Source organism: Enoplosus armatus, chromosome 13, assembly GCF_043641665.1.
Source record: "Enoplosus armatus isolate fEnoArm2 chromosome 13, fEnoArm2.hap1, whole genome shotgun sequence".
In the NCBI taxonomy this organism is placed as follows: Eukaryota; Metazoa; Chordata; class Actinopteri; order Centrarchiformes; family Enoplosidae; genus Enoplosus; species Enoplosus armatus.
Genome location: NC_092192.1, coordinates 6650942 through 6674331, shown reverse-complemented (window position 1 = coordinate 6674331; position 23390 = coordinate 6650942). Strand labels below are relative to the sequence as shown.

General features: G+C 40.2%; 1 protein-coding gene across 1 annotated transcript; it reads left to right on the top strand.

Annotated features, from left to right (window-relative positions):
* The first annotated feature begins 574 nt into the window (after positions 1–574).
* On the top strand, positions 575–21481 carry sec24a (SEC24 homolog A, COPII coat complex component). Its single transcript, XM_070916874.1, has 24 exons — positions 575–865; positions 3974–4585; positions 7303–7467; positions 7781–7858; positions 8433–8495; positions 9413–9579; positions 9865–10052; positions 10442–10544; positions 11200–11326; positions 12164–12273; positions 12464–12576; positions 12976–13094; positions 13330–13385; positions 13702–13908; positions 14703–14826; positions 15181–15339; positions 15594–15767; positions 15906–16016; positions 17834–18009; positions 18175–18312; positions 18628–18732; positions 19347–19439; positions 19651–19754; positions 19897–21481. Exons 1-24 carry the CDS (start codon positions 805–807, stop codon positions 20009–20011), a joined length of 3468 nt encoding a protein of 1155 aa, XP_070772975.1. The 5' UTR covers positions 575–804; the 3' UTR covers positions 20012–21481.
* The last annotated feature ends 1909 nt before the right edge of the window (positions 21482–23390 follow it).

The window sequence follows — 23390 nt, the reverse complement described above, 5'->3', positions numbered from 1 at the left end:
TTCACAATCATCTTTCCGGCAGGGGAACTGTAATAACCGATGGTATAGTGTTCTTATTTTACACTTTCTACACACTTATTTCCCTGGATTTTTCACTCTACAATATTTTGTTAAGGTAACTGTGTCTGGTTTACATATCGAACAAAACGATCAACCACAAAACGATAGTTCTCACTTTGTTAGATTATAGTATTTGCTATCTAGCCTGTGAAATCATGAAAAACATCTTTAATCTGAAATGTCACTTTTTCTGTATGTGGCAATCATTCTAGTGATCGTTTTAAATCTTTATGTACAGATTAGTGATTTTACAGGTTCCGCCACATCCAAACAAATGAGCAAATGCTTAAAAACTATACAGTGATTGTACATAAAATCGGAGATTGTACTCTTCTTGTTTCCAGTACACTGGAAAATCCAGAGCACAGGAGGAAATGCCACGTGTACATACTGCGCATGCCCGACGATTTTTACGTTGATCCTGCTGGGTGATCCCAACTTCCGGTGAAAGAGGAGAAGTGGCTCACACGATTACTCTGACAAGGCCTATCGTTACTCACCCGTAGGTAGTTGACCGGGGTTTTGGTAATAGCCATGGCCCTGTGATCGCCAACAAGTCAGCTAATTAACTTTTTAAGAAATTAGGAGACGTCGCCGTAGACACTGCTTTGACTAAACGCCACATCGTCAGAGCCACAGGTTTAAACGTTACCCCGCGACTGCCAGCTAGTTAGCTAGCTAAAGACGCAGCTAGCTATTCGCCAACCAAGCACCTCTAAATTAGATCCTGGTGTCTATTTCAAGATGTCAACTGCTGGGTTCAACTCACAGAATGGGACAGGGACAGGGCAGACATATGCGAATGGTGAGTAACATTCATACGTAAATAAAGTTAGTTCAAGGCAAAGAAGCTAACATTAGCAAACTCGCTTAACCCAAGTAACAAGCTAACCCTAGCAGCAGTTATTGGATCTGGCTGTTTGCTAACTGTTGGCTAACTGGCTTGATTACTAACGCTGTAACTTAAGGTAGCCAAGCAAGAGCGAGCTGTCAGGTACAGTTACGCCAGGATAACTGTGGTTAATCTTGACCCGTGTTACCTTACTGACTTACGATTTCAAAAATAGTACGCTACAATGCTAACTAAATTTAACAAGTGTTTGCTACATGTGGTTTGTCGAGGTGGCACAACAGTTTGACTAACCGAACGGTCAAGAGGCATCATAACTGTTAAGATGGGTGTTGTGTTGTCCCATCTTCTCCCAGTAAACATAACGGTGATGATGTTATCACACTGTGGATGTAGGACTTGTTCTTCTCCTGTCAAGCTCCTCGGTTAGCCAGAACCTTTCTGTCATACTAAAACATTTAACGAGCTTTGACTAGTCTTTTCGCATTCTCTTTAGGGTTTTCCTGTGTAGTTTCATTGCCATTGAATAATCCCATCTGCAGGTTTACTAGTTCGTTCACTGTTGTCCAATGCTGATTTTTAGCATGTTTGCGTCCTAGGTTTTACTGTACGTGGCATATTGGGGATGATCCAGATAGGTTACTGCGGAGCTTTCTCCAGGCTCAACCAATTATTTACTTCAGTTTGAGATTACTCACATTTCTATTGGATTCCCATGAACGCTAGGGAACAATCTAAATGCACTCAGTGACAGCAACGTGTGATTGTGTGCAGCCTTCAGTAGCTTTTCTTATCCATGCATGTGAAGGAGTTTTTTTGTACTGTGCAGATGAAGCAACTGCAACTCAAGTTTATAATTCCTCGTGGTTTTCTCAAGCTGTAGATAAACATGTGTCTGAACTTTTAATTGTTCATTACATCCCCCCTTGATCTTACTCCTATCTTCTTTGAATCTGATGGGTCACCAAAGGATGTAAATCCAGCTCTGCTCAATCTGAAAATAAGAAAAAACAATGAAAGTATGTCACTAAAGCTGGACGTGATGAGTTTTCAATACAGTGCTTGTAAATTAATTGTTTTCAATGGACATCTGTAATGTGAATGAACAATTCAAATGGGATTAAGTATCGTTTTAATCAATCAAATGATTAGTGTGTACATATTGCTACACCAAAATGTTTGTATGTGTCATGTAATGTCCACAAGTGATGCACATACAGTAATAACTTAGTATGGCCTCTTGTTTTCGCGTGACTGATTTATGTTTTTTTGCATATTCTTATCACACACCCACTTGATGTCAATGAGGCCAATCGTTGTAATGTGCTGGACGTGGACCAAAGACTACAGTAGTAAAGGCCTCCTTGGTTGCCTCACTAGTACTCACCAGCAAGGTTTAAAGATGTCAGTCTGCACTGTCCTGCTATAACCTGGGGTCATTCTTTATCATTTAACATTTAGTAATAGAATAACTTTACTGGCTGTACATGATTAAAGTCATGAAGAAGCTCTGGTAATAATTGCATAATCCCACTTCCCCTTGGAAAGCTCGTGTATTTGAACAGGAATGATCAGTCATAGGGTCGGAGTTCAATTTCTCAGCTGTTATTTGAGGATATACAATAGCCAAATGCTCACCATTCCAAACCTTTCTCTCAATCAATGTCATTATAAATGACTGTAGTAATAAAATTGTCTTTAAAGGTCCCTTGTTTCCCTTTAACTGGTATTTTTATTTACTCCCCCCACTGGATTTACAATCATTTTTATTTGCTAATCTTTAAACTAACTTCCTGTATGTTTTCTCTCTCAATGGGTTGATTTGTGGTTGGCTGAGAGGTCTGAATCCACATCAGGTTATTTCTGATTGGACCTGGAGCTTTAGTTCTTAAGATTTCCCTGCTTCAGGAAGGACAAGATTTGAGGTGGATTATGTGCCTTCGTCTACCTTTGCTCATTGAGAAGAGTTGTTTTCTAATCCCCTCTCACTTCGCTGATTTAGCGCTGCTTCCAGTTATGTAGTTCAAGTGGATAGGAGTAAATCTGCTTACATTATGTAATCATTTAGGGTGCAAACAACGATACACTGTGCTGCAATTTAAGTACGGTTGCCTGTTTTATTATTTAGGCAATGCATTTTTTTGCCGCTCTGACCCATTTCTTTGTAAACTTTCTGCTCACAAGTATTTGTGATCTGTTTTTTGCTGTTGCCAAATTGATATTTGGTACGATATGACCATGGTTCTTGGTGTTGATAATTCAGGAAATTGAGAAACAATTGCCAAATTAGTCTGGTATCTGCACAATATACAATCATATACAGCATTCTTTGTTATGCAAGTGTCTTTGGTGTTTTACAACTACTGTGTTTAGCCGGGTCACACTTGGCTCAGAGCCCCACACTCACTGTCACTGAGCACAGATCATGGTGAATTAAATCCAGGTAAAGAGATTAGACCCTGAGCTGTCAGTTCATTGGTCGTTAGGTGGATCTGAGTGGTTGTCACTTGGTGTCGTCACTACCAGTACTGTGCCTTCTGGTTTTCATATACCTTTTTTGAACTGTGCTTTAGACTTAAACCCGCAGATATGCTTTAATCAAAAGACACAAAAGCCCTTTTCAGACATGGACTCTGTAACATTGCTGGCTTCTGGGAAGCTAATGGCTCAGCTTTTGAGCTTTCGACCATAAGGCCACCTTACAGAAGTATTCCATAATAGCTCTGCTCAAGCATGACAAGATCATTACCTAGAGAGCTGCAATCCTTTTGCAAATTTTGGCATCTGGTACACAAGAGGTAGCCCAACAGCCATTTCCTCCCATTGCAGTGGCAGCACTGCTGGAGAACAGTTTGAAAGAAAGAAGAGTAGGAGCTGACATGTAAAATTGCCAGAGCATTTAAGTTTATGTTTGAAAGGGCTTTAATGTCATATTGATGGCTGGATATATGGTTGTTTTGGGTACAAGAAATATGTAATAATTAAATAAACATAGACCTGTTGTTTTTGATTTAGATTCTTTAGATTCTCACATGCCTGTATTTTTCTTCTTCTCTTCACCAGGTCCGTCACAGAACCCAGTTGCCCTGCAGCAGCTGCCAGGGGTCAGCTATGGCATGACTCACCAACCAAGCTACAATCCAATGCAGGCCAAAGCTCCCTTACCCCCCGGCCCTGGACTCTATCCCTCTGGGCCATACCAGCCTGTTCCCCCAGTCAGCTCCTACCAGCCTGGCCCACCACTCACTTCCTACCAAGCTCCTCCAGGCCAGCCGCTGTTGACCAGGCCTCCAATGGGAGGCCCTCCATCCCATACGCCTCCCCAGTCTGCCAGCCCCAGCCCTGGTCCTAGGCTACCCCCTGCACAGGCCACACCTCCCCCTCCTGCTGTGTCTTCTAGTAGCTACTACCCAAACCCCCAGCAGCTTCAACCCATGGCACCGGCATGGCAGTACAACACAGCGCCCCCACCAATGGGGCCACCAACTTCCATGAACACACCTCCCCGCGGCCCTGTGGCTAATCACGTGAACCCCGCTGCAAGCTCAGTAGCGCCGCCGCCACCATCAGCAGCAGCTTACAACCCTGCACCACCAGCTCATGTGTCCCACAGTACCACCCAGCCCCCAGGCCCAGGGATGCCCCCCACCTCTCTGCATGGATACACCCAGCCAGGTAGGAACACAAAGGCTCCACTGAAGTCCAAATGGTACCTTCCACATGCACAATACAGTTTTATTTACAAATGAGACACTAATGATGCAGGCACTTCCTGGGTAAAATCAATAAAAAGATGAATCATCCATTTCGGTTTCAATAAAAGCAGGCCAGTGAACGTTAGCCAATTAATTCTAGGGTCCCGATCACTTAATCACTGTAATTGTTTTTTTGTTTTTTTTATATATATATATTTTTTGATATCCACCATTGTCCCCTTCCAGTAACTTTTCTATAGCATGATTACTGTGTCTTGTCTCTCTTCTCCTTGATTGTCTTCTTTCACTGACATGTTCTGCCGATATGCATAATCTAGAATGCTGATGTGTTGGAGCTGGACATTGGCCTCTGCTCCTACATTGAACATGTTGGCTGACTGCTGCCTCTGGCTCCCTCATAGGCACAGAGCCTCATTTATTCTCAATTGGTACAAAGTTCAAATAGGAATTTTATTGTTTCTAGTGTGATTCTTAAGTAGCAGTATCAGAATTACTTTATGATGTGGCTTTTAGGACAAATCCAAATTTTAACTTCAGTTTCAGTTACAGGAATTTGGTAGTTTCTGGGAGTAGTTTCATTTCTTTAAGTGGTTGTCTCAAGACCGTGTCAAAAACAAAAGACCACTCGTAGAGAATCTCAGTAAGTTTTTATGACAGCTAGTCACTAACATTTTCTCTAGAGGAAGTGGCTCTGTTAAGTGATATGAACATGATAGGAGTTGGTTGTGTAATCTGCAGCCACAGTGTCTGAATGATTTGTTATAGCATTTTGTATATTAACCTTGATTTTTTTTAAAGCTATCTTTAGTTCAGTACTGAGGTCACATAATTGCCTCAGTCTTCCTGTTACAAACAAATCTCTCAATATTAAGGTCAGATTAGCTTGAAAATTGCTGTTCACATTCACCGCCAATAAGAAGTCTGCTTGATTTTAGTGACCTTTCCCCCAGCAGCACCATCAGTGCATATCTTCCCAGTACAATGGTGACAGTGAAGTAGCAGTTATCTGGAGAAAATATTAGGTCTTTGTGGAAATGTGCACTCTGTTGACTGCTTTCTTTCTTTAAAATGTCACACATTTCACCACAAACCACAATAATCTGTTTTGTTTTCTGAACTGTTTTGAATAGGGTTTATTCTCCAGTAGTCACAATGTATTTTGTCATTACAATGTTTCAGATGAATGTGACATGCCACAGTGCCGATATAAAATGCTAAAAATTATTGTGCACAATAGAATTGGGGTGATTTCTGGTTTTGCCGGTCCAGTGTACAAGCTTAAACAGGTTTAATTTTATGCAAACAGGCTGAACTGGCATATTGAAAAGTAGCCTACATCAGCAACCTGATGTGCCATGGCCCTAAATCCGTCGCGTATTGCATTAGTAATAAGCAATATGACGTGATTAACATATTGTGTTTGTTTATAAACGAACTAATGGAGCAACTAGTGTCTGACAGGCTTGCGCAATTTACTGCTGAGCTCGAGGCTGGCATTATGAAGAAGATCAAATTTCAGTAGAGGTGGGAGGAGGGAAGATGCGCAAGGTGCGTGATATGTTTGTTTACAAGAAAGTTAATGTGTTGCACTATTACCGCCACCAAGTGGACTAGAGTCACTGCTACACTCTCATTCATGGGCTTTCTCAGTCTCATTATGTTCCACTCGGGAGCAGCTGCTGAGTCAAGTGCAACACCTAGTTGTAAAATTATACCGGTCCAGTCTAGTTGAGTTTGGTTTTATATCAAACTGGTTTGAAAATGTTTAGTAAAGAGGAATGTAATTTTAGTCATTATAATGCAGCTTCATCTAAGTCTAATCTAATCAAGTCTTTACACTCTTAACCACCTTGTTTCCCTGAAATTATAGATTCTTCCTCATAGATAAATCATCATTTGTCATTATAACTGGCACTTACCGTTTTCTGTCAGTGCTGTAAGAATAATCAACTTGACCATGGTAATACACCATGCCCTTAGTGAACGGAAGTATAATTAATAAAAAATGGTGTTGTATATGCCTTTTTTAATAGTGTAAAAGTGTCCTGAATTTATTAAACAAGGAGTTTATTTGATTCTGATCTGATTTGACTGGTTTGTCAATAGAGATTGACATGTCTCTGTCACTGTTCTGACATTAGCTGGCTGTTGGTCAGTAGTGCCACCAGCTGTTGTCACCTCTAGTCAGAGCTTATAATGTTACACATCACTGATGTGTCTCATATCTCTTCTACATGATATGTGGCAACACCACAGAGTGCTCTTGTTTTACATGTCACAGTAATGTTGACATAATTTTAGAAGTCATAACTTTTCCTAAATTACCTTACTGACAATGCAGTTTCACCCGAGATGATGGAGGGTGTTTTTGACAGCGTGTCATCATCTCACAAAAGTTACTGCTGAAGCAAAAAGTTAATTGAAAGAAAATTATTCAACAACAACTTTGATATGTGATTAAGTCATTTATCAAACAAAAATGCTAAATAGTCAGCTCTTGAAATTTGAGGATTTGCTGCTTTTCTCTCTGGGAAATTTGATGATTATTGCTCACTATTTTGTCACATTTTCTGTACTAAACAAGAAATGGATTCATCTAAAAGAAAAACCAAATGATTAGAATATAATCAGTAGTTGCAGCCCTAAGAAGAATCACTTTTGTTGTTTTTCCAGCAGGCTCTGCACCTCCAGCAATGAACCCCATGGCTCCCCACATATACCACCCAAGCAGAGCTCCCTATGGTCTTCCTCCTACAGGCCCGCCACCAACCATGAAACCCACACCACCTCCCACTGGACCCCCAATGCCCAATGCTACACCTCCACCCCCCAAGGCAGATGGTAAGTTTTTGTGGGGGTTTTTTGTTTGATTTTTGCACAACCTATAAATGAATGCCACATCCAAATGTCTTTTATACTTCCTGCATCACTGTGAATATTTATTTACATTTTATGTTGTCTGATTTATTTTGAGTGGTCTTGAAGGTGCCACCGACCTGGTATGAGCTCAGCAGGCCAAGATTAGCAATTTTATTTTGAAAGCTGATATTGTATCACTTTGGGTCTGTAACTGTATGTCCTTTTGTAAGCCAGCCATTTTTGTTCTGATTGCCTTGCTTTGTTTACCTTCCCCCTTTCTTCCTCTACATGCCAGCTCAGTGTGGGAGGGCTGTTAACAGCACTCTGTCCCCCACTGAGCCCGACCGCCAGGAGGGGGATATTGAATGTCCAGGTGTGGCCAAATCTGTCAGTAGCTGTTAGATGTTGTATCAGTGCTGTGATGCCTATCCTGTCCTCTCGGTGCTGTTGTTCATTGTATCTAGGGATGCACACATATTGTTTTCATCCCTTAAAATTGATATCAAATATGAAGCTCTGCAGAATCAGTTGATACAGAGCTCCAATATGTTAAGAATTAGGGAGAAAAAGGAGTTAAGAGATATTGGTGAAGATGCTTTGACAACTTGCTCCATAACTTGTGCTTATTTAGCTGCGTGTAAGTGCTGCTTTAGCCCAGTATTTTCTTTAGTATCAGTGCATCCCTGGTAACATATTTCTCGTTGTTTGTTTGTCTCTCTCTGTCATCCATTCCAACCATATCACCCATATGACCTCAAATATTTCTTTAAAACACCATACATCAGTTCGCTGTTTTGCTTCAGTACTCATTTGTCTCCATCTTGCGTATCTTTTACTCTAGATCAGATCATTCCATATCCATCGCCTGTGGTTAGCACACTGGAATAGAAATAGTGAAAAGTGTCACTGAAATTATTCACATCACATCTGTGTTTGCTTTCAAACAGGGACTATGGCTGGCAATGGCCCACAAGCACCAAACAGCTATAACCATGTTGACAACAAAATGGGTAAGGCCATTTTCTGCCACATATTGGATTCTTTTCACACCAACCACATGTACAGTCTAGGTTTAGCAGTTGGTCTAGGAGGCAAAGCATTTCTAAAAAGTGTTCCTTGTATTTTATTTTATGGCCTTTTTTAGTAGTAAATCCCTTCTTCAGTACACTTTTAACAATTACAAATTATGACTTGTTGCATTGATTGTTCTGCACTAATTACACACACAGGAGTAAAGCTCCCACAAAGCCCATCAATGTCGGTTATGTCGTGTTGTAACCAATTACAAGTCTCTCGTTTTCTTAGGTTTAAAAGTCCAAAACCAACAATGAACTGATCCCACAAATAACTACTGTCTTATAGCTCATTCGTCTGTGCTACAGAGCTCCATTGTCGTCCACAAACTAACACATTTTTGAGCCACACCGTTTCACTGGGTGACTTGTTTCTTCATTACCATCAAACACAGCCACTGTTATTTGTTTTGAATAAATCCCGCATACACCGTTGTGCTGCTGTAATACTCATCAGCCATCAAATGTCTATTAAACGCAGCTGAAAATAGTCCCCACCAAATGTACCATTTACTCCTGTTTCAGTGCTAAAAACCACAATGGCCAGCTGTTTTAGGAAATTATTATTAGTGAGACCATTTAATTATGACTTGTTTTTAATGAATTATATCTTCAGTAGATGCTTGAGGCACAGTGCTTCCGATAGAGCAGAGAAGACACAGTAAAGTGTGGAGAGATGGACTAATGCATTGTTGGGTTTGGTGTTTTCATTGGATTTGTTAACAGCAAGAGAAATATAGAATAAGGTTTTAATGCCTTAGCACTTAAACTCACTTTTTCAGTAATCCCTGCTACTCAGTGGGTTTGATTTTTCATGTAAACTGAACTCATTTCTTTTCCCTTTTCTTCCACAGCTGGCCTGCCCCAACCTGGACCACCTGGTCGGCACTTGGGCCACTACCCTTCCCTCCCCCCTGGGTACCAGAACACCTCGGCTCCCCACAACGCCACCTCCCCCATGCACCCTGCGATGCAGGCCGCCACACAGCCTTACACTAAAGCACCTCAGCCATACCAGCAGGTGAGAGGGAAGTCACAGCTGTGTAGTGTTAGAGCATTTAGCATATACTGTTTGTTTGCTTGTTGTTAGGGGTTTATGGAACATGACAATTTGTAAATATAAAATTGTTTTATTTTGGTTGCGTTTTGGCTGCATCATGACCAGATAAATTCTGGCGGTAATATTAAATCTGTGTGATTGTGTTTTGGCTTTAAAGTGGTCAGATTTGGAGGCAGTGAATATCAGCAGATATCTACACAAGTCTATCAAAGCATCTGAATAGCTTGTTGTTTTCCATACTCTCAGCCGCCTGGTGGCCCAGGGCCAGCCCAGCTGAGCCCGTCCCTGGCAGCCATGAGCCTCCAGTCCAGCACCCCAGAGGCCCTGAGAGTGGTCAACCTGCTGCAGGAGAGGAACCTGCTGCCACCATGCCCGATCCCCGCCCCAACACCCTGCCTCCCACAGGACCTGCAGAAGATTAACTGCCACCCAGAGTAAGCCTACTATTCTATGTAATTTTATGTAAAGAAAATTACTAGATGCATCTTAAGTGGGACTTTTTGCATTTTAAATTGCTGCTCACACCACATCTGTGGTTTGGTTGCTATCTGTGCACCTGTACATATTTTATAGAAGCATAAGCATTCATTTGTCCCTCCATATGTTGTCCTGCAAGTTTCTTGGCTATTTTGTTCCTAGGCAAAAGTTTTAAAGCATGGCAAAGGGGCATTTTCATCTGATGTAAATTAAACCTCCAGATGATCGTTTACATGTTCATTCATTCACCTACATACTGTGCTGGTACACGTGAAATACTTGGGACATCGTGATCTCTGCATGCAGTTCAAGCACCATGAACTTCTGTGTTTGTGTGTCTCTCCAGGGTTTTTCGTTGTACGCTAACCAGCATCCCTCAGACCCAGTCTCTGCTAAATAAGGCCAAGATGCCGATGGGCCTGCTGCTCCACCCCTTCAAAGACCTCTCGGTAACACCTGAGTTCAATATTTATTGTGCTCAAACATTAGTCAGTGCATTTACATAAACTTAAATAACCTTGTTATTGTCGGCTGTCTATAATAGCCCCATTTCATGTATAGATGTCACATCTCAACGTGAAAGGGATTAAGAGGAACACAACTACATTTCTCCCTGGGGCAACCAAATTTTCTGGCCATCTATGTGCTTAATGGGAGCCATTAAGGCATGAGATAGACTTCAGATAATGTAATGCATGTGTTATATTTATGTATATATTTATGTATTATGTAGGAGAAATTATTAGCATGTGTGCTAAACAGAACTCTTTTCCGAATAAGTTTAAATTCTACAGCCTCATCCTCAATTATTTTTCTTAGATTTAGATAAAATAACTACTTTTTGACTTTTATTTTATTTTGAACACATTGAGAACACCTTTTTTCAGAATAGAGTTTGACTAAATTCGCCTGCAGGCAAAATCTGTCTGAACTAATTTGTGTTTGTTCCTGTGTTAATTGAGGACACAGACGACAGATGTTGCACAAGTTGGACAGCAACAAGGAAGTCTTTATTGATATGCCAGTTGCAACTAGCTGCATATAAGAAAATTCCCGGAGGCACTTCTCACAGGGGTTGGTTTTGTTCTGTGGTTTTCCTTGCAGCAGCTTCCTGTGGTGACATCCAGCACCATCGTCAGGTGTCGGTCCTGCAGAACCTACATCAACCCCTTTGTCACTTTCCTGGACCAGAGGAGGTGGAAGTGCAACCTGTGCTATCGGGTCAATGATGGTAAGAGGGGTGGGAGAAGTGATGAAAGAGACATGACCATCTCATCATCTTGTCTTAGCACAATTAGCAAAGACAAAACCCTAGTGTAAACAAACTCGGGTATATAACTCAAGTATCAGCGTAGACAGGTTCAGTGTAACAGGAGAAACTTGTTTTTAAATTATTCCAGGAGGACTAGAAGCTGCAAATGAAGATGTACAGAGACTTTTACTTTTGGTGAATTCAAGTTCATTTTAAATAATGAAAAATAAACATTCTTGATCAATGCTTATGCAAAGTAAAAACAATAAATTAGAAATTTATTGTTTTTACTTTGCTTTAGATAGTTTTGGCAACGTATACTTGTTTATGCATCTTAGATAATACATTATTTATACTCCTTTTGTCACACGTAGAGGTTGTCTTAGCCTGTTTATGTCTGTATTGTATTTATTGCTGTAACAGTGTTCTTATGTCGCCCTCTGAGCCATGTCTCTCTTGAACAAGAAATTTTAATCTCAGACTTTTTACATGGTTAGATGACAAAAAGAGAAAGAAAGAATAAATCTACGTATTAATGAATTGATTTCATTAAAATAATAAAGTACTTAATTTCCATTTAATACAATTGTTTTACAGTAATTAAATAACCAAAGTTTGCATGCATGTACTCTTCCACAACCTCAATCCATATTTTTACCTTTATGATTGCGGACTTGAATAAACACTTTTGGCTTTACTTTTTCTTCATGCTCATGATTGAAAACTGAATTACACATAAAGCACAGAGCTCACTATTTAATACTGTAACCTCACTTGATGTTGTGTATATGTGTGTGTGTGTGTGTGTGTGTATAGTTCCCGAGGAGTTTATGTACAACCCAGTCAGCAGATCATACGGGGAGCCACACAAAAGGCCTGAGGTCCAGAATGCCACCATTGAATTCATTGCTCCTTCAGAATACATGGTTAGTTACAACAGCTTTATTGACATTGGTCGTGTTTAGTATTAGTGCCAAGATATTTCTTTCCTGAACAAACTAAATTAGACAATTACTTATTAGATGTGTACAAATTGTGCAGAAGTCTGTGTGTGTGATTGTGATCACGTGTCTTTTTTGACCTCGGGTTATTTTACATGTTCCCTGATTTACCCAGCTGAGGCCACCACAGCCTGCTGTTTACCTCTTCGTTCTGGACGTGTCCCACAATGCAGTGGAGACAGGCTACCTGAATGTGTTCTGTCAGTCACTGCTGGACAACATCAATGCGTATGTACAACATTACGTTTCCAGTTATTAGAGATGTTGAGAAGGCAGCACGGCCATTTTTTTGTAATTTCCCGTAGTGCTTTTAAACCGTACAGAGGGCCAATACACAAATTTAGTCCCTATGTCCCTAATTTAAGGTTGTTTATGAAGGAATTTCATCGTTTAAAAATACACTTTCTTAATAGAAGTTAATGTTTCCCTGTATTCATTCAGCAGTGTGACACTATGTAAATATTTCTGCCAGAAAATGGCGAAATATTGGCAAATGGTTGAATAATTATATAGTATAATATCATAACTTCATACTGCAAGGTTGAAACAGGGCTTTGTAAATACAGATGAAAGTAGGTAATCTGTTCTGGCTTTATTTAAGTGTGTGTCTGTGTGTCTGTTACCTAGGCTTCCTGGGGACTCGCGGACAAAGGTAGGCTTCATCACCTTTGACAGCACCATCCACTTCTACAATCTCCAGGAGGGACTTTCCCAGCCTCAAATGCTCATCGTGTCTGACATCGAAGGTGAGCCGCAGCTAACAGCAAAGGCCACACGCTCATTACCTTGTTACAGATATCGAGGAAAGATCATCAAGATGACCTTAATTCTTCTGATCTGTTATTGATGTTAGCTGCACCACAAACAAAGGCTCTGTTTTATGTTCTTTAAATGAATTACTTCATGGTAGCTGCACATCTAAAAGTGAGACATCACTATTATGATATCAGTAACTATAACTATAACTTTTGTGCTCCACAGATATCTTTTTACCAACACCAGACAGCCTTCTAGTAAACCTCAATGAATGCAAAGAGGTAAGAACATTTACCTTGATTAAAGCTATGCTGTGAAACTGAATATTACATGAATCCTATTAATGAAATGAAACCTATCATATGTCATATTCAATTTGTTTGCTTAGTGTGTTTTATTTTTTTGCACTGTGTAGGAATTAACATGAATAACTACTGTACATTTAAACCCTGCGGACACACTGCAGAGTGAGAGACTCTGGGCTCTGTCCACCTTACAGATGGAAGAAAGATGACATGAGAAACAAACTTTTTCCCTCAGGGATCTATAATGGGTCACAAAAATGAGACTCCCTCACTCCCTGTATTTGTTTTTCAGCTTGTGCAGGATCTACTGAAGAGCCTGCCAACTTTATTTGAAAAGACCATGGAGACCCAGTCTGCCCTGGGTTCAGCTCTGCAAGCAGCCTTCAAGCTGCTGTCACCCACCGGAGGGCGCATGTCTGTCTTTCAGACCCAGCTACCTAACCTCGGTGTGGGGACACTGCAATCCAGAGAGGACCCCAACCAACGGGCATCTGCCAAGGTAAGAGCTCTGACGATGAGGCTTCTCCTGGACATCAATGCGAAGTGTGTTGGACATCGTAGAATATGATTTAAAGAGCTGCAGCATTATGTTACTTGAAAGTAGACAAAAGTCACTATGCATGCCCCTGACAGAATAAGTGGAAAAAAGAAAGAAGAAGAAGAAATAATACAGGCTTATTTTTTGTTGTTGGTATGTTGATTTTTATGTTAACTGTCAGAGAACAATGCCTTGTAAAACACCTGAAGACAGAGAGACCAGCTCAAGAGTATTTTTTAAATTTGAGGTGGAATGTGTCAAAGATAAGATGATGACCAGTTGCTGCAATGCTACAAGAAATAAACCATAGAGGGTTTCCACTTAAGACAGGTTAATCATTAGCCATGGTCTGGTCACTGAATTATGAGGATTATATCAGACAAGGAATGTCAGAATTCTCCTGGGAAGTCAGGGAGTAACAGAAAGTATTACAAAAATATACCAGATTATTGTTTTGGCTGATTGTTTCACTGTTGAGGCCAGACTTTTAATTGCACTAGAAAAACAACACCTATAAACAAGACAATCTTAATGACTTCATCTCATGAAAGCGCTCTGAATTAGTTGTGTGAAGTCATGGAAAAGTTATTGATTTTCATATCAGGGCTGAGATTCGGGGGGGAATCTTGAGGCCAAAGGGCCGGTGTTAAATCTGTCTTTTCAACAATTAGATCTTGAAAAATGTCTTGATTTTGACTATTTTTGGGTCGTTCTGATTTTGAGCCAATGGTCCCCCTTGGTGTGTTTTCCTTCAGGACATCCAGCACTTATCCCCAGCGACAGACTTCTACAAGAAGCTGGCTCTGGACTGCTCCGGCCAGCAGGTGTCTGTTGACCTGTTCCTGCTCAGCTCTCAGTACTGTGACCTAGCATCACTCGGTAAGTCCTGGACTGAATGGATGGCTAGAAGAAAATAGGGAGGGAGAGTTTATTATTTATTTATTTTTATGTTTGTTTACATGTCTAGTGCTCAATACAGAATACTTTGACCTGATATTGCTAATTCAGGTTTTACTAGGAGAGTCAAATGTATAATGTAGTTTCTGGTTGTATATTAAACAAAAGGGGAAAATAATTTTACATTTAAAGTTTTTTAATTTTAATACCAGATGAAAGCACAGGAGGAGAGAGTGAGGAGTTGGGTGTGAATCTATTATCATGTCAAAAAAATAAGACAATCAGCATCTCATCGTTGCCTCATTTCCCCTCTTGTGTGCCTCCTCTCTCTCCCAGGCTGCATATCCAGATACTCGGCAGGGAGCGTTTACTACTACCCCTCCTATCACCACCAGCACAACCCCGCTCAGGTGGAGTGCTTCCAGAAGGATCTGAAGAGATATTTAACCAGGAAGATCGGCTTCGAGGCCGTCATGAGGATACGCTGCACTAAAGGTCCGTTGGCACAAGAGCTGTCACGTGGTCGGGCATTGACCTGAATGTGCATTCGCAGATGGGACTCTCTAAGTTTTTTAGATGTTTAACTTTCATTAATTTCTGATCAGTAAATGCTTTTTATTTTTTTTTATTTATCTTCATGGTTTTAACCATGAAAAATTAGGATTGGGAAATACATTTTTGTTGTTGTTGGGGCTTGTTTTTTGCATTTGAGTGTTAGTTTGCTATTTTGTCTCTCCGTCTCTCTGCAGGTCTGTCCATCCACACGTTCCACGGAAACTTCTTTGTGCGCTCCACGGATCTGTTGTCCCTTCCCAACGTGAACCCAGACGCTGGCTTTGCAGTTCAGATGTCCATCGAAGAAAACCTAGACGACATGCAAGTCGTCTCTTTCCAGGCCGCGCTGCTTTACACGTCCAGCAAAGGTACACACAGACACACACACACACACACACACACACACAGCCGAGGTTGTTTGTTTTTTTCAAAGCTGTTGTGGAAATTAGAAATAATGATAACAATAATCTCTCGTTTACAACATGTGATTTCTGTTTCTGTTGCAGGAGAGAGGAGGATCCGTGTCCACACCTTGTGTCTCCCTGTGGTCAATTCTCTGTCAGACATCTTTGCTGGAGCCGATGTTCAGGCCATCACTGGACTGCTGGCTTGCATGGGTACGTACCACTCTATCTAACACCTTTTGAAGATCAAATATGAATGAATGTTTTATATTTGATGTTATTTCATCAAAAAAGTTCCATTACCCAGTTACACATTCTTAAAATTAATCTAAGTTTAGAATCTATAATATGCAAATATTGTTCATTTCAACCACTGGACACAAGTTGTCTTCTACCTGAAAAGTCTCAGTGTATGTGCACTGGAGGTTTCACGTTTCCACATCACACTTGTGTAAGTTGAATATTGCACCACGATTGGTTTAACAACTGTTTATGTCACAATCTCCTGCTCATACGTTCACAACGTAAACACTGATTTAAGATTCTGCCCTCAGCAGATGAATGTGAAAACAGCCCTCTAGCGTCAGACTCACACCTTCGCTGTGCAGAATGATGTATGTGCAAACCGCCAAGTGAAGTAACGATAAGCAAAACACCTTTTTGAGAGAAACATGTCACATGACTGTTCTAGAGGGGCATTGACACTGGGGTTGTACAATACACATTAAACTCACAATACTGAACATCTTGTGTAATTTCCCCCCCGGGGATCAATAAAGTATTTCTGATTCTGATTCTGATTCTCGACAAATTGGGAAACAAGATGTTCTGCTGCTGTGCATAATAATATCATGTCAGATGATTTGCTTTTATTCACATTGGGCATATCTGCAGTAGCATCTAATTTTCTTATTTTCTTGAGCTGAAAAGGTAACTTTTAGTAACTTAAAGCAGGAATGTGAAGATAAAGTAAAAACATTACGTGTTCTGTCTTAATGCCAGCAATACTTTTCTGGATACTTGATTACATCAGATGAAGAATGTTTTCAACTTGAATATTTTCCTCCAAAAGAAAAGCATCAGTTTGTGGTGTGTGTGGATAAACGTGGATTTGTATGAAGCATCACTGTGAAATTATTCTTCATTGTGGCAGTAAATAGTCTTTTGATTGGCTGCATACTAAATCATTGCAGGGTTTTTCATCCACTTCACTGTTATTAGCACTGACAGATGGAGATGAGTGGCGACAGCTGTGGTTACCAAGCAACCACTGCGTGCTGAGCACTCAGATCTGTCCGGGCTCATCTCACATTCACTTGGAGAACAGACGCTGATATTTAGCTTTCTTCAAAATATGGCACAGAATGGCACTACTACTGTTGGTGCCTTATTTCGACTGAGCTGTTCTGAACTGCTCATTAATGTATACAATACAATACCAGAAGTCTTAAAGCTGCATTGAATGTACAGCTATTATCAACATATCTAAAATTCTATTATTATATAAAATGATCATAAATTCCGAAATCACATTTGGTCAAACTCAAAGATCAACAATAAACTTTCACACTCAATTTTCATACAGTTTTTTTTTGGTGCTGACATGGCTTAAGGGTTGGGATACATACAGAGTCCAACCATTCATACCATCACCATTTGGCCCTTCACAACATGGTTAGAGTTCATTCATTTTAAAGAATCCCAAATTGTAAATCTCACAAGTTTATACACAAAGCAGTGATCAACTTGTAAACACCTCCTGACCTCTCCCTCCCCTTAAATACATTGAATTACAGAAATGAGATATCATTGAAATGTTGTTTCTTCCTAGTCTGTGTCTTTCTTAGTCTCACCTAGAGCCATTATATGTAGAATTTGTATGTGATTATAGCATCCAACAAATCTCAATTTTGTTACAACCGCTGGGGGCTGCCAAAGTCAGAAATGTTAAAATCCTACGCATAGTGGCTTGAAAGAACGAGATTCCAACTCCTCGTGACAACTGCAGATGTGTCCCTCTCTCTCTCCAGCTGTGGACCGCTCGGTGACAGCCAGTCTGAGTGATGCCAGAGATGCGATGACCAACGCTGCCATTGACTCTCTGTCGTCGTACCGGCAGTCTGTGTTGACCATCCAGCAGCCCGGCCTGCTGTCCCCGGCCTGCCTCAGACTCTTCCCCCTCTTCATCCTCGCCCTGCTCAAACAGGTCAGCTTTTATTATGTTTGCTTAAATTGTTTATATACTAGTTTAATGAACACAGAACACTAAAATAAAACTCTTTTCTGGCACTCAAGAAACTGCTTTTACTCCCAGGGCCGACAAGCCTTTATTTGATCCAGCTTCATGTGTTTGTGTGTGTGCATCCCGCAGAAAGCCTTCAGGACGGGCACCAGCACCAGGCTGGATGACCGGGTGTTTGCCATGTGTCAGCTGAAGTACCAGCCGCTGGCCTACACCATGCTGATGATCCACCCCGCTCTGTACCGTATCGACGATCTGACCGATGAGGTAGTGACCCTGGATATTGTTTCCTTGAAGTTTTCAGTTTCAGAAGCAGCAAAAGAGACATGATTTGTGTTTTAATCTTTTAGTGTTTTGTTTAAGCTTAAAAGTACATGATTGGATATGTGGAAAAACACTGTTTTGGTCGGGAAGTTAAATCACTGTTTTTTATTAAAAAATTAATAATAAATTCAGTCTAGGTGTTTTCTGTCTGGCAGTGGGCTGAACTTGAACAGTCATTCCAATATTCTCCACAGTGATTTTAAATGTAACCCTGTTACTGAGTGATCTTGTCTTTCTTTCTGTTTCCTGCCTCCTCAGGGAGCTTTGAACATCAACGAGCGGACCATCCCTCAGCCCAGACTGCTGCAGCTGTCTGTGGAGAAGCTCAGCAGGGAGGCAGCTTTCCTCATGGATGCTGGAACGGTACAAAGCTTTTCAGCCCTGCCATCAGAGCTCATAACAAGCTGACACAAATACAGAGCTGATGTCTCAAACCTGTCTCAACCCTGAGGAAAAATCCCACTTTAGGATTTCACTCGATATCTGTCTCATTTAGTGATTCGTTACATTTTCCCTGATTATTTTTGTCCACCCCAAAGATGCTATGGATATAGCTTCTTTCTGTAGCTGTGGGTTATAGTATGTGAGCAATAAGAAAGAGACATTTCTTATTCAGAAAAAATAAAAACAAAAGTAGTGTGCATTTTGTGTGCAAATATATTTTGGTCTATTAAGGCGACCGTTGGTGTCAAAATCTGTATGACAGTTAAACATTGGTGCAAAGTGTTGACGCCTTACTGATACTGACGGACCATGAGATGAACAATGACATTAACCTCTTTGCAACACGCTGGAGAAGAGTGTGAAAACATTTTATGTAATTAGCACAGTTAGCCAGTGTGGCTTTGAATTAAAACATCCACACAAGCTTCTGCTTTTATCTCTCTTATACTTCAGGCACTCAGTAATGAGATGTGCAAGTGTCTTTCTATTTATTTGTGATTGTATTTAATGTACACATTATTCTATTCCAAAAGGTGATGTATCTGTGGATTGGAAGGAACTGCCACCCCAACTTCCTCACACAAGTCCTTGGAGTTCCCAGCTACGCTGCCGTGCCTGATAACCTGGTAGGAAAACCTCATGTTGCAGCAGTCAAACTTAGAAAACACTGTTTCCACCCGCTGTGGTCATTGTTCACTCACTTCACTTCACCTCAAACCTGAATCTGTGCAACATGTTGTCTCCATTAACTCACATGCAGTACAGCTACAGTTTCAGCTCATTGCATCCTCCCCTCCCCGATGATGAAAACTTGACAGTCACTCTCTCCTCTCACAGTATTTGCTCCCAGAGCTGGACACTGCCGAGTCGCAGAGAACCAGAGCTTTCATTGGTTGGCTGAGGGATCAGAGGCCGTTCTTCCCCTCCCTGCATGTCATCAGGTGGGCAACGGACAACATCCTCTATAAGAGAGTAAAGAATTAAGTTGCAAGAGCATGGGGTTTTCGGGAATTCCCTTTGTCAGCACGTCAGAAAGAGCAACAGTGTAACTACAACTACCATCTCTTTGCTTCTTTTTTTCAGGGACGAGAGCCAGCTGAAAGCCACCTTTATGCAGAACATGATCGAGGACCGGACAGAGTCGGCGCTGTCGTACTACGAGTTCCTGCTTCACCTCCAACAGCAAATCTCCAAATAATCTCCAGAGGGACTGTGGAGACGAGGCAACACTGACGTGAGGACGTGCATCAGCGTATGTGTGTGCATATGTATGTATATGTTGTGTGTGTGTGTGTGTGTGGGAGGTAGCCTGAAGGAATGCCTCTTGCTCCATCTCCAGCTGTGGTCCACCATCTCTCTGAGGAAAAGCTTCTGAACTGAACTGATGTGAAGCGTCACTCAAATCAAACTATGTGACGGACAGTGCGAGGACGGAGAGTGACAAAGAATCAATTTTGATGCTTATTTGGCACTTTTTACCCAGCTGAAGCAATGCGTTGGAAGAAAAAAAAATCCTCGACGATGATGATGATGATGATGATGGATGTCAATGATTGAATGAATCAGTGTTTATTCTCATAGAAAAATGTTATCTTACTGAGGTATCGTTCAGATACAGTTCAGGCAGACGGATGTGTGAAGTGTTTTTGTTCAAAAAGCACAGTTGTCTTTACTAAAACAAGTCAAATGTTTGTGAGTATGTATGCGTAAGGATAGGTTCGCGAGGATGTTTAGTATGTTTGCGCTCAAAGACTGTTATTGGGTGTCACCAGGAGTGTTTGTATACAGAACACCTGAGCTCTAACAACACTCTTTAATATCGTACCTGAAGGACAGAACTTGTGCTTTTTATTTTTCCCGGTCATTATAATTGTGTGTCGAACAAATCCGTAGGCTCTGTTGTAAAAGGCTGAAACGTTAAAGGTGTTTGAAGGCGGCTCGACTTCGCCGTCATCGCTGCCTTGAATGTGTGGACTCGGCAGTGGAAAGTCGTTTATCTGTCCTTCAGAAACTCTCTTGTCATCTTTTCTGTCTTTGGACATTCAGTTTGTTTATTTCTTCTTTTTCTTTCTGATAATCTAATAATTTATGAGACTCCCAATCTGATTAAATTCTATAATTGCCTTGTATGGGAACTCACTTTTTATTATTAAACCTCTGTTCAAATACAGACTCTATATATGAAATATTTTAATATAATAGGATATGGGAAATTTTAACAGACATAACAAAGCCATTGTTGATCTTTTAATCATGCTTATTGATACTTGTATATTGACAAGACTGCATTATATAAAGGTGAAGAAATGCTGATGATTTTAGTATAAACATTAAGGTGAAATGATGCTAAGAGAATAAAATGTTTGGGACTTTTTAAATGTAGTTTTGTGTTTTGGTGGGTGAACAGTGTTCAGTGAAATCGAAGACTACAAAACAGAATATGGACCAATATAGTCAATTTTTCTCTTGACTGAGCGTGAACTGAAGGTTTTTGATTTGGTCTGATTTCATACAGTTTGTAATCTATGTATTATATAAGCAAAAATGTATTTAGGAAGAGACAAATATGTTTTGGTCTTCATGCACAAAATTGTCTTTCATAAAAAAACTGATGAAAATAATAATAGCCTGTGTTTGTACAGAATAAATTGCAGAGGTGTGGACCCGAGTCACATGACTTGGACTTTACAAAATCAACTTGCAACTCGACTTTTTCGAAATTCAAATGGATGGCTTGACTTTACTTGATGCCCTCCCCAAACCCTACGTTTAAAAATCAACTCTTCATTTTCCTGACAAAAGATGTGCTTTGAATCAAGTCAACGACAGCCAATCACTTTGCGTGAACTGGATGGAAAGGTGCGTTTGGCATTAATTAATACGTTCAGATGCAAAGTGTTGTAGTCAGCAAAAACTGCAAAACATGCGGCTCAGAAATTTGAAATTGTAATTGTGTCACAGAAATAACAGACCAAGGCACGCCTGATCATTTTGCTTTAAAAGTAGTAAATACACATTTTAAAGAGCATTCAACTAACTGTTGCTCTGTTAAACGGCATTAAATTGGGTGATGGTGCACATAATATCTTGTTTAAGACATGGACTTGACTCTTGACTCACTTTCAATTTGCAAAACAATGGCTTTGTCCCACCTCTGGTAAATAGTGACCCACAGCAACCAAAACACCATGCGTATATTTGTAAATATTAGTACATGCAAAAAAGTACATTTTGAGGACCACGATACTTTTATACTTAATTTGATATCATTTACATACAGTTTCATTAAGTGACACATTTCCTGGAAAATAATTATTAAAATGCGAAGACTACAGTTTGTCAAATGTCAGCAATAAAAAAAACAAAAACAAAATTATGCTACTTTTTAAAGTGGATATCAGCCAGAATCAAAACTGTTGCTATTTGTAATAATTAAAGGCCGGTAACATGTTTGTTATGAATTCCAAAGGGCACCATTAAATCTTATCTCTACATCTTATCAAACTGACACAATGTCAACTTTGTTTTCATGTGGCCTTTAAAAAACTGGCTGCATTACATTAATATATATTCTACTTCTTTATGAAGTGAATACAACAAAGTAATGCAGTTCTTTTATTTCTAAGTGTATACATTCTTCACAACTGAAACAACAGCACAAAACAAAGCTGGACGTTCTGATTAATCTGACTGCTGAGGGTAAGACCCCGTCTCCCTGCAGGGTAGTCACAGAGCATTGGCAGATATTTACCCACCTTATCAGTACATTGTTTGAGCTTAAAGTTCTTTGCTCTTTTGACTTTAATTTCATGTCTTTGTAGTTCACTTTTTAGCTTTTTTTTTTCAGAAGTTCAAGGGATAATGAGTTTAATGTTTAATTCAGATTTTGACAGATCTGGATTGGGCCTCCATTTTCTGCCCCAGCATGAATAGCCCAATTAGTTAATTTAATTTATAACCATAAACTTGCCAAACTACTGACATCTGACTTGCTTTTCTGTGCTGTAGATGTAAAACCCTTAACACAGTTTGACGGATGAAAGCTGACACTGTGCTCGCTGCTGCACAAAGGTTCCTGTGTGTCATTATGATTGTGTAAAATTTGTATTAATCTGGAGAGTGCCACAGTGCTACAGGAAATGCAGTCTCCTTACAGAAGTGGTTCCCAACCTGGGGGTCTGGACCCTCACAAGTGGTTGGGAGATAATTACTGGGGCAGGAAATCAAAACTCTGCTACACACAATAATGTTTGTTTTTCCCACTCTCACACTAATCCTTGCTTTTTTCTTGTAAAATAATGTAGAATTTTATCTCTTAGGGCCTCAATAAAGTTTCCAAATGAAGCAATCTAACAAGGGAAAGTCACACTTGTCAATTGAACTTTGAGTAACATCTCGCACATCATCAAATGTCAGAAAGTTAGTCAGTAATGATGATGATCATAGCAGATTTTAGAAAGTGTTTCAAAAGGACAAAATAAAAAGGACACGGGCAATGACGAAAAGAGGGAAAATACCAAAAGCAGAATAAATACAAAAGAATTTAGGAAATATTACTACTAAGGTGTGCAGATAGC